Raw genomic sequence first — 16325 nt, 5'->3', positions numbered from 1 at the left:
TTGTGTTAGAATAAAGAAATACGATTTTTTTTTTTTTTTTTTCATGCAGAAATATAAGAATTCCAATTTGGATGTTTCCCGAAAGAAACATGTCGTCTGCCTTTTCCATACATCACTTGACTTCAAGCTGACCCGATTAATTGCAAATAAGAGGTCAAAGAAAGCTCATATATGCTGAGCTTGTTTTTCAAGCTGGGTGCTTTGATCTCTATCTACCATTGGCCTGGCCCATTAACCTTCTAGAAGATATATAGTTATGGTTGTGACTATCTAATGTCCAAATGTCTAATTGAGCTTTTATTCACTGGCATACCGTAGGTGCATGGAAAGGTCTTGACGTGAAAAAATGAACACGTCCAAAATGAATTTGCTTTGTGTGTATGTTCCCATTGATTTGAACATATGAAGCAGACAAACTGTGATGAATATGATATCAGGAATTCTTTTTCCAAATGTTTGTAGTTCGTTAACGTTATTCTACATTACACTAAATAACAGTAAGAACCATATGTTCCCACCACCATAGCCAGCATTTCCTGTTCACTCGTAACCATATAATACATCAACATCAACCAAAACACCAGCCCAATTATCCCAATTATCATTTATTACCACCTAGTGTCCAAAAAAAAGCAACTACATAAACCCTTGATACAATACATAAATCGGCTCATACAGTTAACATTAATCACTAAAATAAATGTTTTGACTCAAATGGATCGGTTAAAGCACATTTGCTTTTAGAATTCTGGACTTTACAGAGAGAGTTTCAACAAAAGCGTTCTCCAAGCTCTAATGCTGTCAACCTATTTCAATGTAAATCAACACATAAAATAATATCTTTACTATAACCTAAGCCTGGATTCTCCAGCATATAATCATAATTCACCTCCATGCTGTAGTAAAGCGGAGGCACAAGAGGGGTGCAGCTGTTAGCAGCCGGGATGGGTGTCAGCTACTCTTGAGGTGGTGGAGGCGTTGTAATAAGAGAGGGGGAGATTTAAATGTTATGTTTAGTTTACTTACAGCCTCCCAATTATTTTCGAAGGGAAAAGAGAGAGGAAGTTCAGTGTGTGCATGACACAAAAGAAACCCCAGAGGTCGAATGAAAATGTCTCACCCACGAAGAAAACTTGAACATAAAGACGCAGATCTGTAGAGGACTGAGAAGGTTAGGGGGAAGTGATCCATTTGTAATAAAATATGATCAGTAATGTAAATAGTGTTTAAGTGTTTGAACTTGGTGGGATTGCTGAAAAGAAATTGGAAGGAAGTATAAAGGGTGAGTCAAGAAGGAGACAGGAAGGTTAAATAAAATCCATTTTTCAAGGAGGGGGAGGCAAAGACTCTGACACCATGGCGCTCACTTCCTGTCTGAGCACAAAACAGCAGGCATTACAGACTTAAAAAGAAACAAGTGATGTCACCAGAAAACCAGCCAAACACAACCTATTGTTAGAGTCGAATTCATTGAGTTTGTCTGTGCTTGTTCTTTCCCATGTATGCAATCATTTCCATCCATAAAAAAACAATGCATAGTAAACAGTCTAACATGTCCTGAGTGGTTACAGTAATGCATAGTTACACTCGCCTGGATACAAAATAAGGATTTAATGATAGACTTTGGTAAATAGGAATCACTAGAGATCATGTAAGGCTCAGAACTAAATGTCCTGCTACGTAGATCAAATGTCCAGCATTGAATGCTCAGTCCATGTTGGAAGATTGACCACTTCCTCCTTGGCCCCTTCTCTAAGTACTGTATAAGCACCACTCGAAGGTCAAGTCTGCAGCCAGACCCACTTGGACGCAACCCAAAGGCCTACCAATTAAAATAGTTCCAGACTCTTTTGTTTTCTAAACTGCGTCTATGAATAGTACTTAGCCCACATTTCTCATGTTTCCTCAAAGACAAGCACATTTAAAAATATGCCCTCTGGTCACAACCGTTGAGGTACAGCACTTGTTTTCAAAGTTGTTATAGGTCATTAGGGCAAAATACACTCAACCATGTTTTTCTAACAATATTACGTGTCCCTACCCTGTCTTCAAGCCCCCCCCCCACCCCCCCAAGCTGTTTGGAGATTTCCGTTTGTGACAACACAAAGGTAACCCTTCCCCAGGTGGGTGAGAGTTAAAAAAAAAAAAAGTCTGCCTACTTACTGTAAACAAGTGGGCATTGTGCAGGAAAGCTTAAGTCACATCCCCTTCCACATAGGAAGGGGATGGGGTCAGACACAGCTCATTTGCATTTAAAGCTACAGACACAGAAACAGCCTGTTCTGAGCAAAGCTGAAATAGGAGGGGTTTAGAGGCATGATCAAATACAGAATCAGGATTTCTAGCAAAAAAACTTGTTGAAAAGAAGAATACTATATGACCTTTAAAGGAAAAGCAGGAGAAAAGAAACCAAAACAATAAACAGGTTTGCCCTTTCTCTCTGCTACTGGATATAAGACAAAGAATCACAGAAATCATTGTATATATCTGCCTTTTATGAAAGATACCGTGAGGGGCTTTTGGTTTGTGTTGATTCAAACTCAGCTGATCATTGCACTACCCTGTAAGTCTTCATGATTTTATCTGCTCTTTCAGTTTTGTACCCAAAAGTCTCTTAATGTATTTGACGGACACAGTAACTGCTGAGGATTTCAGTATGAGGTTTATTAGTCTGCAGCACAGGCGACTGTCATCTCTCAACGCTCTGAGACACTGTGCTGTTGTATGGACCTGCAGTGTAAGCTGAACTAATGAGAAACAGCTTTACTTAGGCTTTAGGTTACCAAAATGATGACATCATTCCACCATGACTTTTAACATTGTTAACAGTAAAAAAGGATTGACTTTTGTTTTTTTACACAAAACTTAATTATATCATGCTGTAACTGTCGGGCTAATACAGTTTGATCTCTATGAATCCCATTATGTGATTATTATCTATGTATACTGTATTTCTGTATTTATTTATATCGTTGTCAGGGACAATACATGTTGGCATTTTTATATTTTATTAAAGTTCAACAGATGCAATGTTTCAGTATATACTGTATAACTTCTAGCCATGGTTTTGCAGTCTTTGTTCCTGGTTAGGCAGAATGACACACAGTAATACAACTCTGTTATGTAGACAACAACTGACAATTACAACAGACGTGGATGCATTAAAACTGACAGCAAGGCAAAGGTTGGAAAGCAGTTTGGTTATAGTGACTGAGATTAATAATGTTTTTTTCTGTGTTTTTAAGATGTATTTTGGATCGTACCAAATAATCATGCCTAAAGTGAAAACGCCTTAAGAAGAACACTGATGAAATGATTAAACCAATTGGAAGTAAGTGACTTGTAATGTTGTTTATAGTAATTTGTTTTGCTCACAAGGCTTCCTGAATAAATTTCTGTTAGCGGTCTAGTGCAAATAAATTAGGACCAGAAAGACTGATCACATTACGTCCTGTAATTTAGGCATATACATTTCTCTAGTCCCAACAAAGTAATCCAGACCCAGCCCTTACATTCATCATGTACAAACGACCACTCCATGATTAATTGACTTCCCCCCAGAGACTCTCTCTTAAAAGCATGGTGAATAATGTCAAGTCAATGTAAATCCATCAAGAATAAAATGATGACAAAGATTTACCACGAGGAACAGAGGCCTTTAAACTTGCAGCCTTGAAAGTAAAGGCGACACGACATTGACATAGTTAGAGGGAAGGAAAGCCATATCCAGTCAGAGCTTAGATAAACACATTCATGAGTCTGTCCTCGTGGTGCCAGCTTTCCTAAACATATCCAACAAGCCATCACTCATCTCTGCAACAATCGCAACTTTACTCCTGTTATGGACTGGACAACTTTGACAATGGTTCATAAAGATGACAAATGTGCAAGACAATTCTGGGAAAAACATCATAAAGTCTCAGAGACAAATTCTGGAGCCGTCACTCAACATCTGTGTGTCCATGTTTCTTATTCTGAGAGAGATAAATGTGCATGATTCCTGTTTCCTTAGGTGTCTCTTAGAGTTTATAAATGCTGGTCTGTTTTGTTCGTCATATAGCAGTGCATCCTAAAAAGGGTCCTAGAGTGCTATATTCACTCTTGAGAAAAGTAATACTTGATAATTAAGCATATCTGTTCAGGATGAAAGTAACTTGTTATTGTCAATAGTAGATATAATAGCCACAGGAGATTCCTGTCAGCATGGCCTGTTTAAAGGTAACACATTGTATTCATTTTTAACCAGGTAAAATAAGTTTCTTCCAAAAATCCTCCCATTCTGTATTTTAGTATTCCTTTAAACGCCTCTATTCTAGCCCTGCACAGAACAAGCACACATCAGTTATTTGACCCGTTCCCTCCAGAAGAGGTTAAGCCCTGGGCTTTCTTGCACCATGTTGTTTACAATGAGAAGACTCAGAGAGCAGAAGACCTCGCTGCGGGAGTGTCTTCCACCTGGGGGAGGGGTTGCTGCCCTTTGTGATGTCATGAAGGTAAAATCTCCAAACAATGGTTAATGGACTTATAGCACATTTCTAGTCTTCTGACAATTTAAAGCTTTTACACCGCAGGTCACACCCTGATGGCAGAGGTTGCTACTATATGTAAAGTCAGCATCAGAAGTAAACGACAAAGCAGCGGGAGCAACTTGGGGTTAAGTGTCTTGCCCAAGGACACATCGGACATGTTGCTGAAGGAGATGGGGATCGAACCCTCCACCTACCGGTTGAAAAACAACTGACACCGACACAGCCGCCTCCGATCTGTTTGAACGCACATTTTCTGAAAAGTGGAGCAAGCAAAAGACGGAGAGCATGAACTTTTGTTATAATTGGGGGGTTTGTAGTCAGACTATGGACAAATAGCATCGGGAAGTGTACTTTTTTACCTGGACTGAAGCTAGGCTTTCAACATTGCTAGTTGACTTTTGAGTAAACGCTTGTGATAATAAAAAAAAAAAAAAAACTAACATTCTTTGCTTTAGTTTATTTTACTTAGAAATGTTTTGGTAAAAACTTTTTTCAAGCAATAATTTAAACTGTTTTCTTTTTATTAATGACTATTCATTATATTTTATATGTATTTTTTTTTTTTTTTTGCCTACTGTTTTATCTTACCTTTATTGCCTTCTTAGAGCTTTTTATTAATTTGTTATTATCTTAGGACATGTTTGAAATTCTTTTTGGGCCTGTGTGACACTTTAAATTGGCGGGTGTCTGAAAAGGTGCTGCATAACTAAACTTGCTGTGTCTCTATGCAGACATGGCTCTAAGCGCCATATAAGTAAGCTCACCATAATGTGTAGGAACATTTAGAAATATTAAATATGAATGTATACATTTGCATCAACAGGACACTTGGATTAAGTGTTGGTAAACGTGGTGACCAGCAGGAAAGTGCTTCCAAAAGCCGACAAGCAGCTGTGAAAGAAGAGAGGGAGGACGGATATGTGCAGAGAAAGAAAGGAAATCCTTACTGGCAAGTTAGTTAAAGACTCACACACACACACACACACACACACACACACACACACACACACACACACACACACACACTAATCAGGAATAGTAATGTGAACTCCTGTATACACTACCTCACTTAATTAGGTCAGCACCATTTCCTCCAGTGTGACCTGCATATCTCCTGACCTGTATTCATCTGCTCAGGGAAGTGACTCTGGCTTATAATAGACCACATCATACTTCTGTTTCAGGAGTTAACTAATAATACAATAAATAAACAAAGAGGCAACCACTGAGCAAGAGAAGTAAATGCTGCTGGGTTTGTCTGTAATTCAACATCACAGAAAACACAGCATTCTATGGCGACTATTTCTACACTCCTCTATACCATGGCTCCTGACTGCACGGCTGTAGAGTAGAATGTATATAATCTTTCTGAGAGAGGATTATATTTATCATCATGCATGTCTCATATTTAAATGCTTATAATATCCTCAAAATAGTGTTGTGGTGTAATTGGCCTGATTAGGAAGAAGAAGAAGCAGCTATACTACTAATTGGTTAGTGGTGCACATTTTAGATTTAGTCCGCAACAGAACTATAACATGCAACCATGTTGAGCTGCTGTACTGCTGCCCCAGGTTTACTGCAGACTTTCACAGAACAAAAAGGTTTTTAATGATGATTGACCATAATTCATACTTGCATACTATCTAATAAGCTAGGGGGAAGTATAGTATAGTATAGCTAAGCTAAGTATTTCCTCACATGTACAGTCAAATGCAGTTCATTTCGCTACATTTGTTTTGCAGTACAAAGTCAGCAGTTATTTGTCATTCAGCTGTCTCATCCTCTTCATAGCTCAAACTCTCATATTGATTGAAAAAAAAAAATTACCACCAACAATTAAAGGGCAAACGGTGTTCTGTAACTTTTAACAACATTTGATGTTTGCAGCTCTGACAGAAGACTGAACGAGACAGTAATGTGATGAAACTGCCTCTTCCAAATGTATGCAAACAGTACGCGAGGCACAAACCTCTTAATGGGAAGTTGCAGTAAATGCTAGTTTCAGCTTGAAAACACAGATCTAACAATAGTTCATAGTAATCCTTGAAACATTTTGTCAAAGGTTCCAGTTTTACTATCTGATAACATGAGCAGCATAACCTAAATATAGAAGACCTCGTCAGTCTCTGACCTGAGCCTTGTTACTTTTGGCACTGTTAAATAGAAAGCATCACATTTAATCTGCTTATTTATGAATTACAACATGTATCTATTTTCACCTCAAATAACAGAGCTGATGGAACTTTGAGGGAATGTCTGACTGATATGTACAAAGTGTGTTGATACTACGTTTTGTACTCAGACAGCACCACCTACTGCTGGGTAAGAAGTACTACATGGCATTGACTTTAATTGAAGGATCGTAAGAAATCCTTCCAGATAAATGTAGACAGCTCACAGCTGACTAATGTCTGAAGAATATGATACATTATACTGATGACAGAAGTCTGCATGCAATGCGTGTGAGCAAGTGTCTGTTTGTGTGTGTGTGTGTGTGTGTGTGTGTGTGTGTGTGTGTGCGTGTGTGTGTGTGTATCTGGGGGTTTAAGAATTCAGTGTCTCTGTTACTGCTGTATCATATCGAAGTTTGGAAAAAGGCTCAGACTGTAAACTATAAATAAACACAGCCAGAGTCAGTACACGTGAACTCTAAAAGTATTTTTAGACCTTCATTTTTTTTTTCTTTTTTGCAATCGTATTGTTGATAATATTGTATTACTGGAAATTTTATATATTGTTATATTGGAAAAAAGTCATTTCTTAATCACCAATTCAGCAGTTTAAATTAATTTCTATCAATGAATAGGGAAAAAAAAGTAGCGAAAGTAACTTGACTGAGAGTGATTGAATTTTTGGATGAATAATTTAATAAAGAAAATTCATTTGAGTTTCATAATGCAAAGAAGAGCCTTCTCTGTATTTCTTCACCTTTTTTCATTTCATATTATATTCAAAAAGCAGGAAAACATACAGATTTATGAAGGACAGTTTAAATCCAGTTACAGAGTCGGCCTACTGCAGTTGGTTATTAATCTTTTATGGTAGAGTTTGGAGGGAATATCATAAACAAATAACTACAATACTGAATACATGTAACCATGATTCAAATCCAACTGTATTCAACTTGTAAAAGTGTCTTCAGTAAACTTCTATCTGTCATTACCAGTCTTACTGCAGTCGTCAGCATTATTACACTCCCTGTGACCTTCAGTGAGTAACGTTGACATCAGTGTAGTTTTTTGTTTGAGCAGAATGCTCCTGGAAACAGTTACTGTCTTTTTTCAATTATTATTTAAAATTCTTCAAAATACAGACCGGAAAAACAACAAACTGTCCTGCTGTAGCTGCTCACAGCCATAAAGTTCACTGTCAGCAAACAGCAGTTGCCTGGGAACAGACGAAAACAAATCCGATGTCTGGACAAGTGAGTCTGTCTGACTGCGCAACATGCCAGCTCTTTCCCTCATCTGTCTTCAAATCTACACATTTAGTTCTCTCTATTGTGTCCTCGTGATACAGAGGTTGATTTTTTAAAATCTCATTTAGAGTCTTTTCATGTCCTCTCTGTGCTGGATTTAAGGGAGTGGATTGTTAATGCAGGTAAGAAGTCATTGTTTTTAGTCGAGAACGTATTGTTTGCTTGTGTTTGAAAAAAGTAAGTAATTTACTTAAACCTGTATGCATAAATACTTCTGCTCATGTGGTCTAATGTCATGAAAATCACAACATTTCAGACGTTAAAGGAAGAATGTCAAACATTTTACTCATAAATACATCAGTCTATCCTCTGTAAAGTGTCGACTGACTGTCTACAATGAGTGAGAAGTGCGAGGCCTGCTGGATGTGTTGTTGTTAGAGTCGTGTTTACATCGACAGGACGGCCGCTCATCCCCTTGAGTATAAACGCTTTTTAACTCAAGAGAAGAAATGGAAAATGCTCACTTCTTATTTCAATGTCACGTAAGCATGTTTAGATTACGGTCATTCTGGGTCAATTTACATGCAAGGTAAAATTAGCCTGCTAGCATTAGCCTGCTAAAACACCAATGCAGGCCACAGGCAACTGCAGCTCTCGTCCCTTGCACGTGCGTTCCAATTTTTATCTCCTTCATGTGAACATGAGAGCAGGGGCGGTGGTGTGTCTGTTGCTGGGGGAGAGCAGAGGATTCAATACGGCGAAAGTGTCTCTAAACAGCTGTCTGGTTTTGGTTTCATGCTGATGCTCAAGGGTGACGTCTACTGTACTGGATCAAAAAGTCAAACTTCTCCTTCAAATACAACCGGCTTCTGGACGAGTTCTTGTAAAGCACAGGAGAGTTGCTCCCTGATTTCCTCATTCATTATTGTTCTGTTTGTACTCAGATTAACTATTTGTGCAATTAACAAAGCAGATTGAAATTCTGAGTTCATTTGCTTTGCTATGCTGTGTTAATATGTGATAATGTTACAGATATGTTGTCTACAGATGAAGGTAAACCTCTGGCTGAGCTGTGTTTGGTAACATAATCTCTTTGATGGCTTCCACTGTCAGCTCCTCTGTCAGTGTATTACTGACTGCTTTTAACTACAGACCACATCTGTGTCCGATCTCTCTCTCTCTCTCTCTCTCTCTCTCTCTCTCGCTCTCTCTCTCGCTCTCTCTTTCTCTCTTTCTCTCTCTCTCTCTGCAGCAGCAGCAGCATGGTCAAGGGAAATAAAGCAACACCGAAAAAAAGTAAGACTATCTCACTGAAAATGGCGCAGGACTGCGTGAAGGTGGCAATGGACGGCAAACGTAGTCTGGACCTGAGTTTTAAGGAGATCAGCACGGTGCCAAAGTGCATCCAGAAGCTGTATGAGATGGACGAACTGAACCTGAGCAGGAACTTCATCAGAAAAGTCCCAGACTTCTCGGACAACTTCATCAAAATCCAAGTTCTGGATCTGCACAGCAACTATGTAAGAGGTTATTACTGGACATATTCTGATTTGTTTGACCTATAGAGTAGATGTTTTCTTTAATACGCATGCAAAAAAAAAAAATCTTAAAATCTTCATTATGCTTAAAGAAGCACAAAAGGAGCTTGCAAACATTTTTTTAATTAATCTTTTTTTTTTTTGCCTTAATATTTGAAGGAAGATAAACAAATTGACATATTCAGTCAGAGGATTGATCCTGTAACAGTCGGGACAGATATGATACTTTATAAGCATTTTCTCTTTGTTTTTGTCTCTTTAAGCCTTTTTGGTCCTTTTATTATTTGAGTTCATTTTTTAAATGAAAGGAAACCAAATACAACAGAATCACCTGGAGTGTGACTGCTGTGCCTGAAATCCAAATACGATCCTTAACCTGAAACCTTATTGAGCCTTGTTCTTGCTGTAAGTGTCAGGACATTATAACATGATCCCACTAATTGAACATGTAAAGCTCAGTTTACCGTTGTGTAACTACTAAGTCTATCTCGTCCCTGGCTTTGCATAAGAAAGCCGAAACCATCATCTACCACCTCTCATTAAGTGTGTGAGTGTTTATCCTGCATCCACTTTGGGTATCAAGTTGCATTGTGGGAAGTGAAGGATGTGTTTAGTGACATGTCTCAGGATCAGTTCTGTTTCTTATAATGTAGATACATCATTTTAGAATATCGGTACAGTTTTGGATACCTTACGTTTCTTTTCTTTTCATTTTCAGGTTGCACTTTTCTTTGTGCACGTTGTTGGACTTTGATTCATACTTTTCCACATTAATCATTTGGTGTTGGGTACTTACAGAAGATTGACTCATTGGGTCACTTCTGTGTCCTGTTATAACATAGCCACAGATAGCTTTCAGATTTTCTGGTTGTACTGTAGCTATTGTTTATTACATGTGCAGAGCTAGAATAGTCCTCTAGAGGGCAGCAGAGTTTTTAGGTCGACTTTCTCCCTGATTCCCCATATCAACCTCTTTGGAGAGGTAAAAAAAAAAAAAAAAGCACCTCCTCCTGCCAAATGAAAGGTATGGACACAGGACTGCATGATTTGATTGCTAGCAATGTGAGGTATCTTTTTTGGCCTTGTGTCATGAAATCCAAATACATGTCAGTGACATGCCGTCGTGCCGTTGAGGTTAGCACAGTGTGTTTTGGGAAAACAAAATGTGTGAGTGTATCCATGATGCAATCTTTATTTGTAATCTAGCTACCAAAATGCCTTTGTAATGACGAAGTCTCTAGTTGGATGTAACAATGTCTTTCCCTTGTTTTCATTTAAGAATGAATAAAGAATGATAGAAAAGATAGAAAATAAGAGCAATAAATAATCAAGAAAGTTATCAAGAAATATCTGTAATTTTAAAAATGTTAGGGCTGAATACTGCAAGACATGAAGCTTTGTATCACTGAATGTGTTTGTTTCATTCTGCAGCTGGAGGAGCTCCCTGTGTCAATCGACCGTCTGCAGAACCTCCTGATTTTAAACCTGTGTAACAACCGTCTGACGAGCCTCCCCAGTGAGCTCGGCTTCCTGAAGACGCTCCGCACGCTCAACCTGGGGCTCAACCTGCTGGACGCCCTCCCTGCCTCCTTCGCAGGATTAACAGAGCTCCGTCACATCGGCCTCTCTGACAACAGATTCACTCGCTTCCCTGGCTGCCTGTCCAGGCTGACCAATCTGGAGAGGGTCAACCTAAACAGAAACCCCCTCCTCTCTGAGAAAACAGACGGCCAGGATTCCATGAACACGGAGAGGCTGTACGTGGTGAAAGAGAGCTTCCTGTGTGAGGGCTGCCTCAATAAGTTCCATACTGAGAGGAGGATGCTGGAGGACGCTGAGAAGGACGAGCCTGAACAATAATTGATGCTGACTTGATCAGTCCACTTAAATAACACAAAGTATTAACTGCAGAACATTTAAAACGATTAATAAATGCGTCTTAATTTAAAGTCACTGTAAGCTCAAGAATGCAAGATAATACTTGTTTCTGTACTTTTTACTCTTAAGTCATTTTAGCTGCTGATGTGAAGACAGTAGGAACTCGTGTTATAAAACTTCTCAATTAAATGTATGTCAACTCAGTAAAAATAATCAAAGTTACTGGTATATATTTGAGTGTTATTTTTCTGTTTCTGCACATCATAACCAACAGGGTATCCAAGACTTCAAACAAATGACAGAGCACAAAAACAACAACTAAATTTCCAGGGATGACAGTGTTCAATCTGTAGTTTCACTTTAGTGATTTACGGTGTTGGTTATGTGTCAGTTGCTCTACTGTATAGGGACTTGGGTTCAGATTGTTCCGCTCAAGTCCAGTTACGGACCAAGTCTGGCAGCTGGTCTGGTAGCTGGAGAGGTTCCAGTTCACTTCCTGATATCTTCTTTTTCTAGTTCACAGAATAATAAATTGTATTTCAAAGGCATGCATGTGCAGGTTAGAACTGCAAAAGCACTGTTTAAATATTTACTCTTTGTCATTCTGGAAGTACAATAATTACTGATAGAACATAAATAACTAATATTTTCACGTCTAATTAATTTATTAAATTGAAATAACTGATGAGTAAACATATATTATATACTGTATATATGAAACTGATTCAATAAAGATTAAGGATTGTCTTTATTGTCACACTGTAATGAAGGGGGGATCTTTTCGATAACTCTTCTGCTTTGATTTTCTGAAGGATAAGAGTGGTGACTATAAGACGTTTGGCTGACCCTGCCCGTGAAGCTGTTTTCCAGGAAGCCTAACTCCGCCTCATTGTTAGGTTGACCAACACGAGGTAAGACATTGTTTCCAATATAGTGATCGCCATCATCAGGCTTCAGGAGTCCTGTTCAAAAACCAACGAGTGATGTCATAAACGAAGACGCCAAAAATGTCATCATTTTCCATTTACCGCCATTCATTGTGAAGTGAAAGGGGGCGGGGCCGGCATTGTTTGGACAAAGTACACGGATGAGCTGCTCTCATGAATAGGGTGTCACTTTTATCTCTATGATGACTGTTTCTCCCAACAACAATTTTTTTTTTTTTAAAGGCAACAAAGACAAAGAATATTGAAGCCATAACTTTGTGACGTTAATTCTAATCTTATGTCATCTCATTAAAGGATGGCTCGTCTTTCACACGGCCGCTTCTGGTCCCACTTGACACAAACAGTCAATACAAGCTGACACAGCAAATAACCGCGAAGGCCCAAACCATCCTGTTTTCAGCACTTGGCTGAGCTGCAGGGTGCTGAGTGGACTGGATTTAGATCTCTGCAGATAGACTCATTAAAAAGAGAGCTGCTTGGTATTGACTGAGCAGTAACATGTGAGACAGAGCAATGTTTTAGAAAAAGACAACGAGGCATCAACAGCCTTAAAAGTAACATTAATACATTTTTTTGAATTTACTGAAAATCCATCGTCATGGATGATAACTCAACCATTTCAATCAAAGAAAATGAGAGCTGTGAGTGTAAGGTCCAGCTGTTAATGCTGCACATCATCAATGCAATTGAGTGTTCGGCTTGTGTTGCTCATTATAGCAGCAGTGGCTCTCTTGCAATCTATTCGTTCCCTGAAAGCTATTAACACTGACACACCATTGACCAGATAATCACCTTTCTTATACAACCTGAAACAAAAGACGACACTGTAGATGTATGTGTGTGTTTATTTTGAGGTTTTTTCTTGGGTTGATTATCGCTTGGTTTAGCCGCGTGCAACAAAAGCTGAGGGTCTGTCACAGCTGAACAGTCGAATGCTCTTTGGGCAAGACTCCACACATGCCTGGCCACTGTCAGTGCTCATCAATGCATGCACATGCACTCATATATATCAGCATGTGTGCCTGATTTTCTTTTTTTTCATCCTATCTACAAGCACCCCAAACGCGCACACACACACACACACACACACACACGCACACGCACACACACACACACACACACACACACACACACACACACTCCTTCTCCTCAGTCAATCACCCAGGCAGGTAAAACAGAATTGCTGTGGAGGCAGAGTAATGTGGCCACAAATAGAACGTAATTAATTTGGATTGCCTGGCCTTGGCTCTTTTACTGGTTAAGATGGAGGGCACTCGGACTTTGTTACAGGAAATGAAACAAGCCTTCATGTAATCAATCAACCTTCTTCATACCTACTTTTTTTGCCCGTGTTTTTTTCTCTGTGTTTGTTTTCCCGTTTTTACTTTTTGCATTTGTAAAGTACCTCGTAACTAATTGTTTTAAAAGTGCTATATAAATAAAGACTTACTTGCTTACTTACTTAATATTAAAGAATGTAATAGTAATATTATATTACTAATATTTTCATTTTAAGATACTTTTTGTACTATTCAAATAAAATACAAACATACCTTGTAGGTTTTTTTTATAAATCCATGGGGCCCCGTTGTAACCAACATGGCATCCAAGACTTCAAACAAATACACAAATACACAATACAATACGATGTGATGCGAGATGAGACACGACGAGATAAAAGATGACACGATACAATACGATATGATGCAATAGGATGCAATAGGATGCAATGCGATACTACGCGAGACAATGCCATGCGATATGCTAGATGCGATGTAATGCAATATGAATCTACACAAGGTGATACAATGCAATATAATGCAACACGATACGATGGGATATGATGTGATGCGTTATGCGATATGATGCAATACGATATGCTATAGTTGCGATATGATGCAATATGAAAAGATGTGATGCAGAGTGATACAATGCGATATGTTGTAATGTGATACAATATGATACGATGTGATGTGACTAGCAATGCAATATGAGATACATTACGATACAATGTAACATGATGTGAGCAGATACGATACAATATGACATGATGTGATACGATACAATGAACCATGCAATATTCAATGCAATACGATGTGATTTGTGATATGCGATGTGATACGATACAATACGATATGATATGATGCCGGTAAACTGAAATGCAAGCTGTTTAATAGAACCACTCACTGGTTCTCTCAGCAGAAAATACAGACACAAAGAATGTACTTGAAATGAGCCTTGCATGGATTTGAAGAATATTTATAGTCGTACAAAGTCCTTGCTTTTCATGCATTCAGAGCTTTGTTCCATTCCCTGACTTTGACCGTCAAGTCAACCACTTTATGTCTGTCGAGCGAGTTCTGCCAACAACTCTAATAGCTGACACAAAGACAAGGGAAGTTGAGAAACACGGTCAGACAGGCTAAAGGCTTCCATCCATATTGCATACTCCACAGTCTGCTGTCATGTCAGCTCCTCTCACAACCATTAGTGGATGAAGTCATGGCCCTGTGCTAATTGTCAGTGACAGAGGAGCGAGGAAGGGTAATGGGGGCAGAGAGGGGTTAGAGAGAGAAAGACAGACTCAGACAGACAGACCTCAGGGGAGAACACCTGCCTGCGGTGCATCTCTTCACTCAGCCACATATCTCTCATAATGAGCTCAGTTTCATTTTCTTTCCTCTAATTAAAATATGTGAGGCGAGAGCTTCATTACGCGGCTGTGACTGATTCGAAACATTTGTTTAAGTGTTTTAGCCACCAAAGTATGTTTCACTAAGGGGTTTGAGATTAAAATGCAGGTTAAAAAAACCCCCACTGGTAAGCCTTCTCCTGCTTTGCGTTATTTTTCTGCTGCATTTGTGTTAATTTATATTAAATATTTCACAGAATGAAGGAAAATCTTGTCAGGACATGTACCGTATATATAAGCAGCTGAATATGCTGATATTTTGTCTGCATTGTAAAACTCGAGTAATATTATAAAATGACTGAATTCTTTCCTTTGATTATTGGATGGGGTTGATGTGATTGAAGAATTCAATTGGTCAGTTATGAGCTTGGAGAGAATAATCCAGAAGTCCAGACACTGTTGGTGGCGAAGCTGATGACTTGATGAGACAGGATGGATGATGCAGGCGCACGAACATCAGCATGAAGGAGCCAAGGCAGAGAAAGAATCATATTGAAAAGCAGCAGAACAATGATAGGCTGACAATGAGGGAGGAACGTCATGCGATTGGTTAGATGAGTACTGCTGACAAGGCAGCTGATTATCTAATGACAGCTCAAAACTGACAGCTTAAGAATGACAGTGTGCCAAAAGAGAAGAATGAGAGAAAGAGATTGTGAAGGTAAATACAGTCTTACGCTAGAGCGTCTTTTTAATTCCAAATCAAACCATTAAATGAAATATAATTTAAATAAGTCAATGTGTAAAACTACTTCAAATGTAAAGTTTTCACATGACAGCAACAATGTAGATATCTGCAGCTCATTACACTTAACGCTGCACAGCGCTGAAGAAAACAAGTACAAAGACTTAACAGTGTGCAGAAGAAATGAAAAGTGATCAAATGTCACTCTTTCTCCCGAAAGGCACAAAAGAAATAAAACTAAAGGCTGATACATCCACATGAACAGCACACTCTCTTTTACAGGGCATATATGTCCATGTTGACACGCCTTGTTTCACCGTTGTTTGTTATGTTTATAGAAAATGTAACATTCAGATCGATACATCCCTTCTGTCTGTGTCTGATTGTGACTGACTGACTGACTGGAGAGTTCCATTGTAGTCTGTCAGAGGCGATCAATTAGTAATGCTAAGTCAACAGTCACACCTTCAGCACCCCAGCCAATATGAAATATTAATCACCCTCACAATCAATATTTTAAAGGTTTTCTCAACACTGTGGCAGCTCCTGAGGACTAGTTTGCATTCAAACCATGGTTGACCCTCAGTGACATTATTTGACCTCCTTGGCCACGATGGCTGCAGGAATAAACATTT

The 16325-nt window shown here is 38.8% G+C and overlaps 1 protein-coding gene across 8 annotated transcripts; it reads left to right on the top strand.

The window, feature by feature from the left end:
* The first annotated feature begins 2818 nt into the window (after positions 1-2818).
* On the top strand, positions 2819-12795 carry lrrc18b (leucine rich repeat containing 18b). 8 transcript variants are annotated; one of them, XR_013778039.1, is made up of 5 exons: positions 7844-8132; positions 9203-9470; positions 10920-11386; positions 12179-12277; positions 12608-12795. XR_013778039.1 is itself a non-coding variant. In XM_079334506.1 (4 exons), exons 3-4 carry the CDS (start codon positions 9213-9215, stop codon positions 11346-11348), a joined length of 687 nt encoding a protein of 228 aa, XP_079190632.1. In that variant the 5' UTR covers positions 7844-7956; positions 8079-8132; positions 9206-9212; the 3' UTR covers positions 11349-11594. The 8 variants fall into 8 exon arrangements, 7 of the variants coding, with proteins under 7 accessions (XP_079190635.1, XP_079190632.1, XP_079190631.1 ...); XM_079334506.1 differs by lacking the exons at positions 12179-12277; positions 12608-12795 and having other exon boundaries at positions 7844-7956; positions 8079-8132; positions 9206-9470; positions 10920-11594; XM_079334505.1 differs by lacking the exons at positions 12179-12277; positions 12608-12795 and having other exon boundaries at positions 7844-7956; positions 8079-8132; positions 10920-11594.
* Positions 12796-16325: the final 3530 nt, after the last annotated feature.

The sequence above is a fragment of the Symphodus melops genome (assembly GCF_947650265.1).
Source record: "Symphodus melops genome assembly, chromosome: 21".
In the NCBI taxonomy this organism is placed as follows: domain Eukaryota; kingdom Metazoa; phylum Chordata; class Actinopteri; order Labriformes; family Labridae; genus Symphodus; species Symphodus melops.
This window is presented reverse-complemented; position numbering and strand designations above follow the sequence as displayed.

Coding starts and splice junctions, on each gene's coding strand:
- lrrc18b (XM_079334509.1), top strand. CDS start 9,213: ATGGTCAAGGGAAATAAAGCAACACCGAAAAAAAGTAAGACTATCTCA. Junction 9,471..10,919: donor TGGATCTGCACAGCAACTAT/GTAAGAGGTTAT, acceptor TTCATTCTGCAG/CTGGAGGAGCTCCCTGTGTC.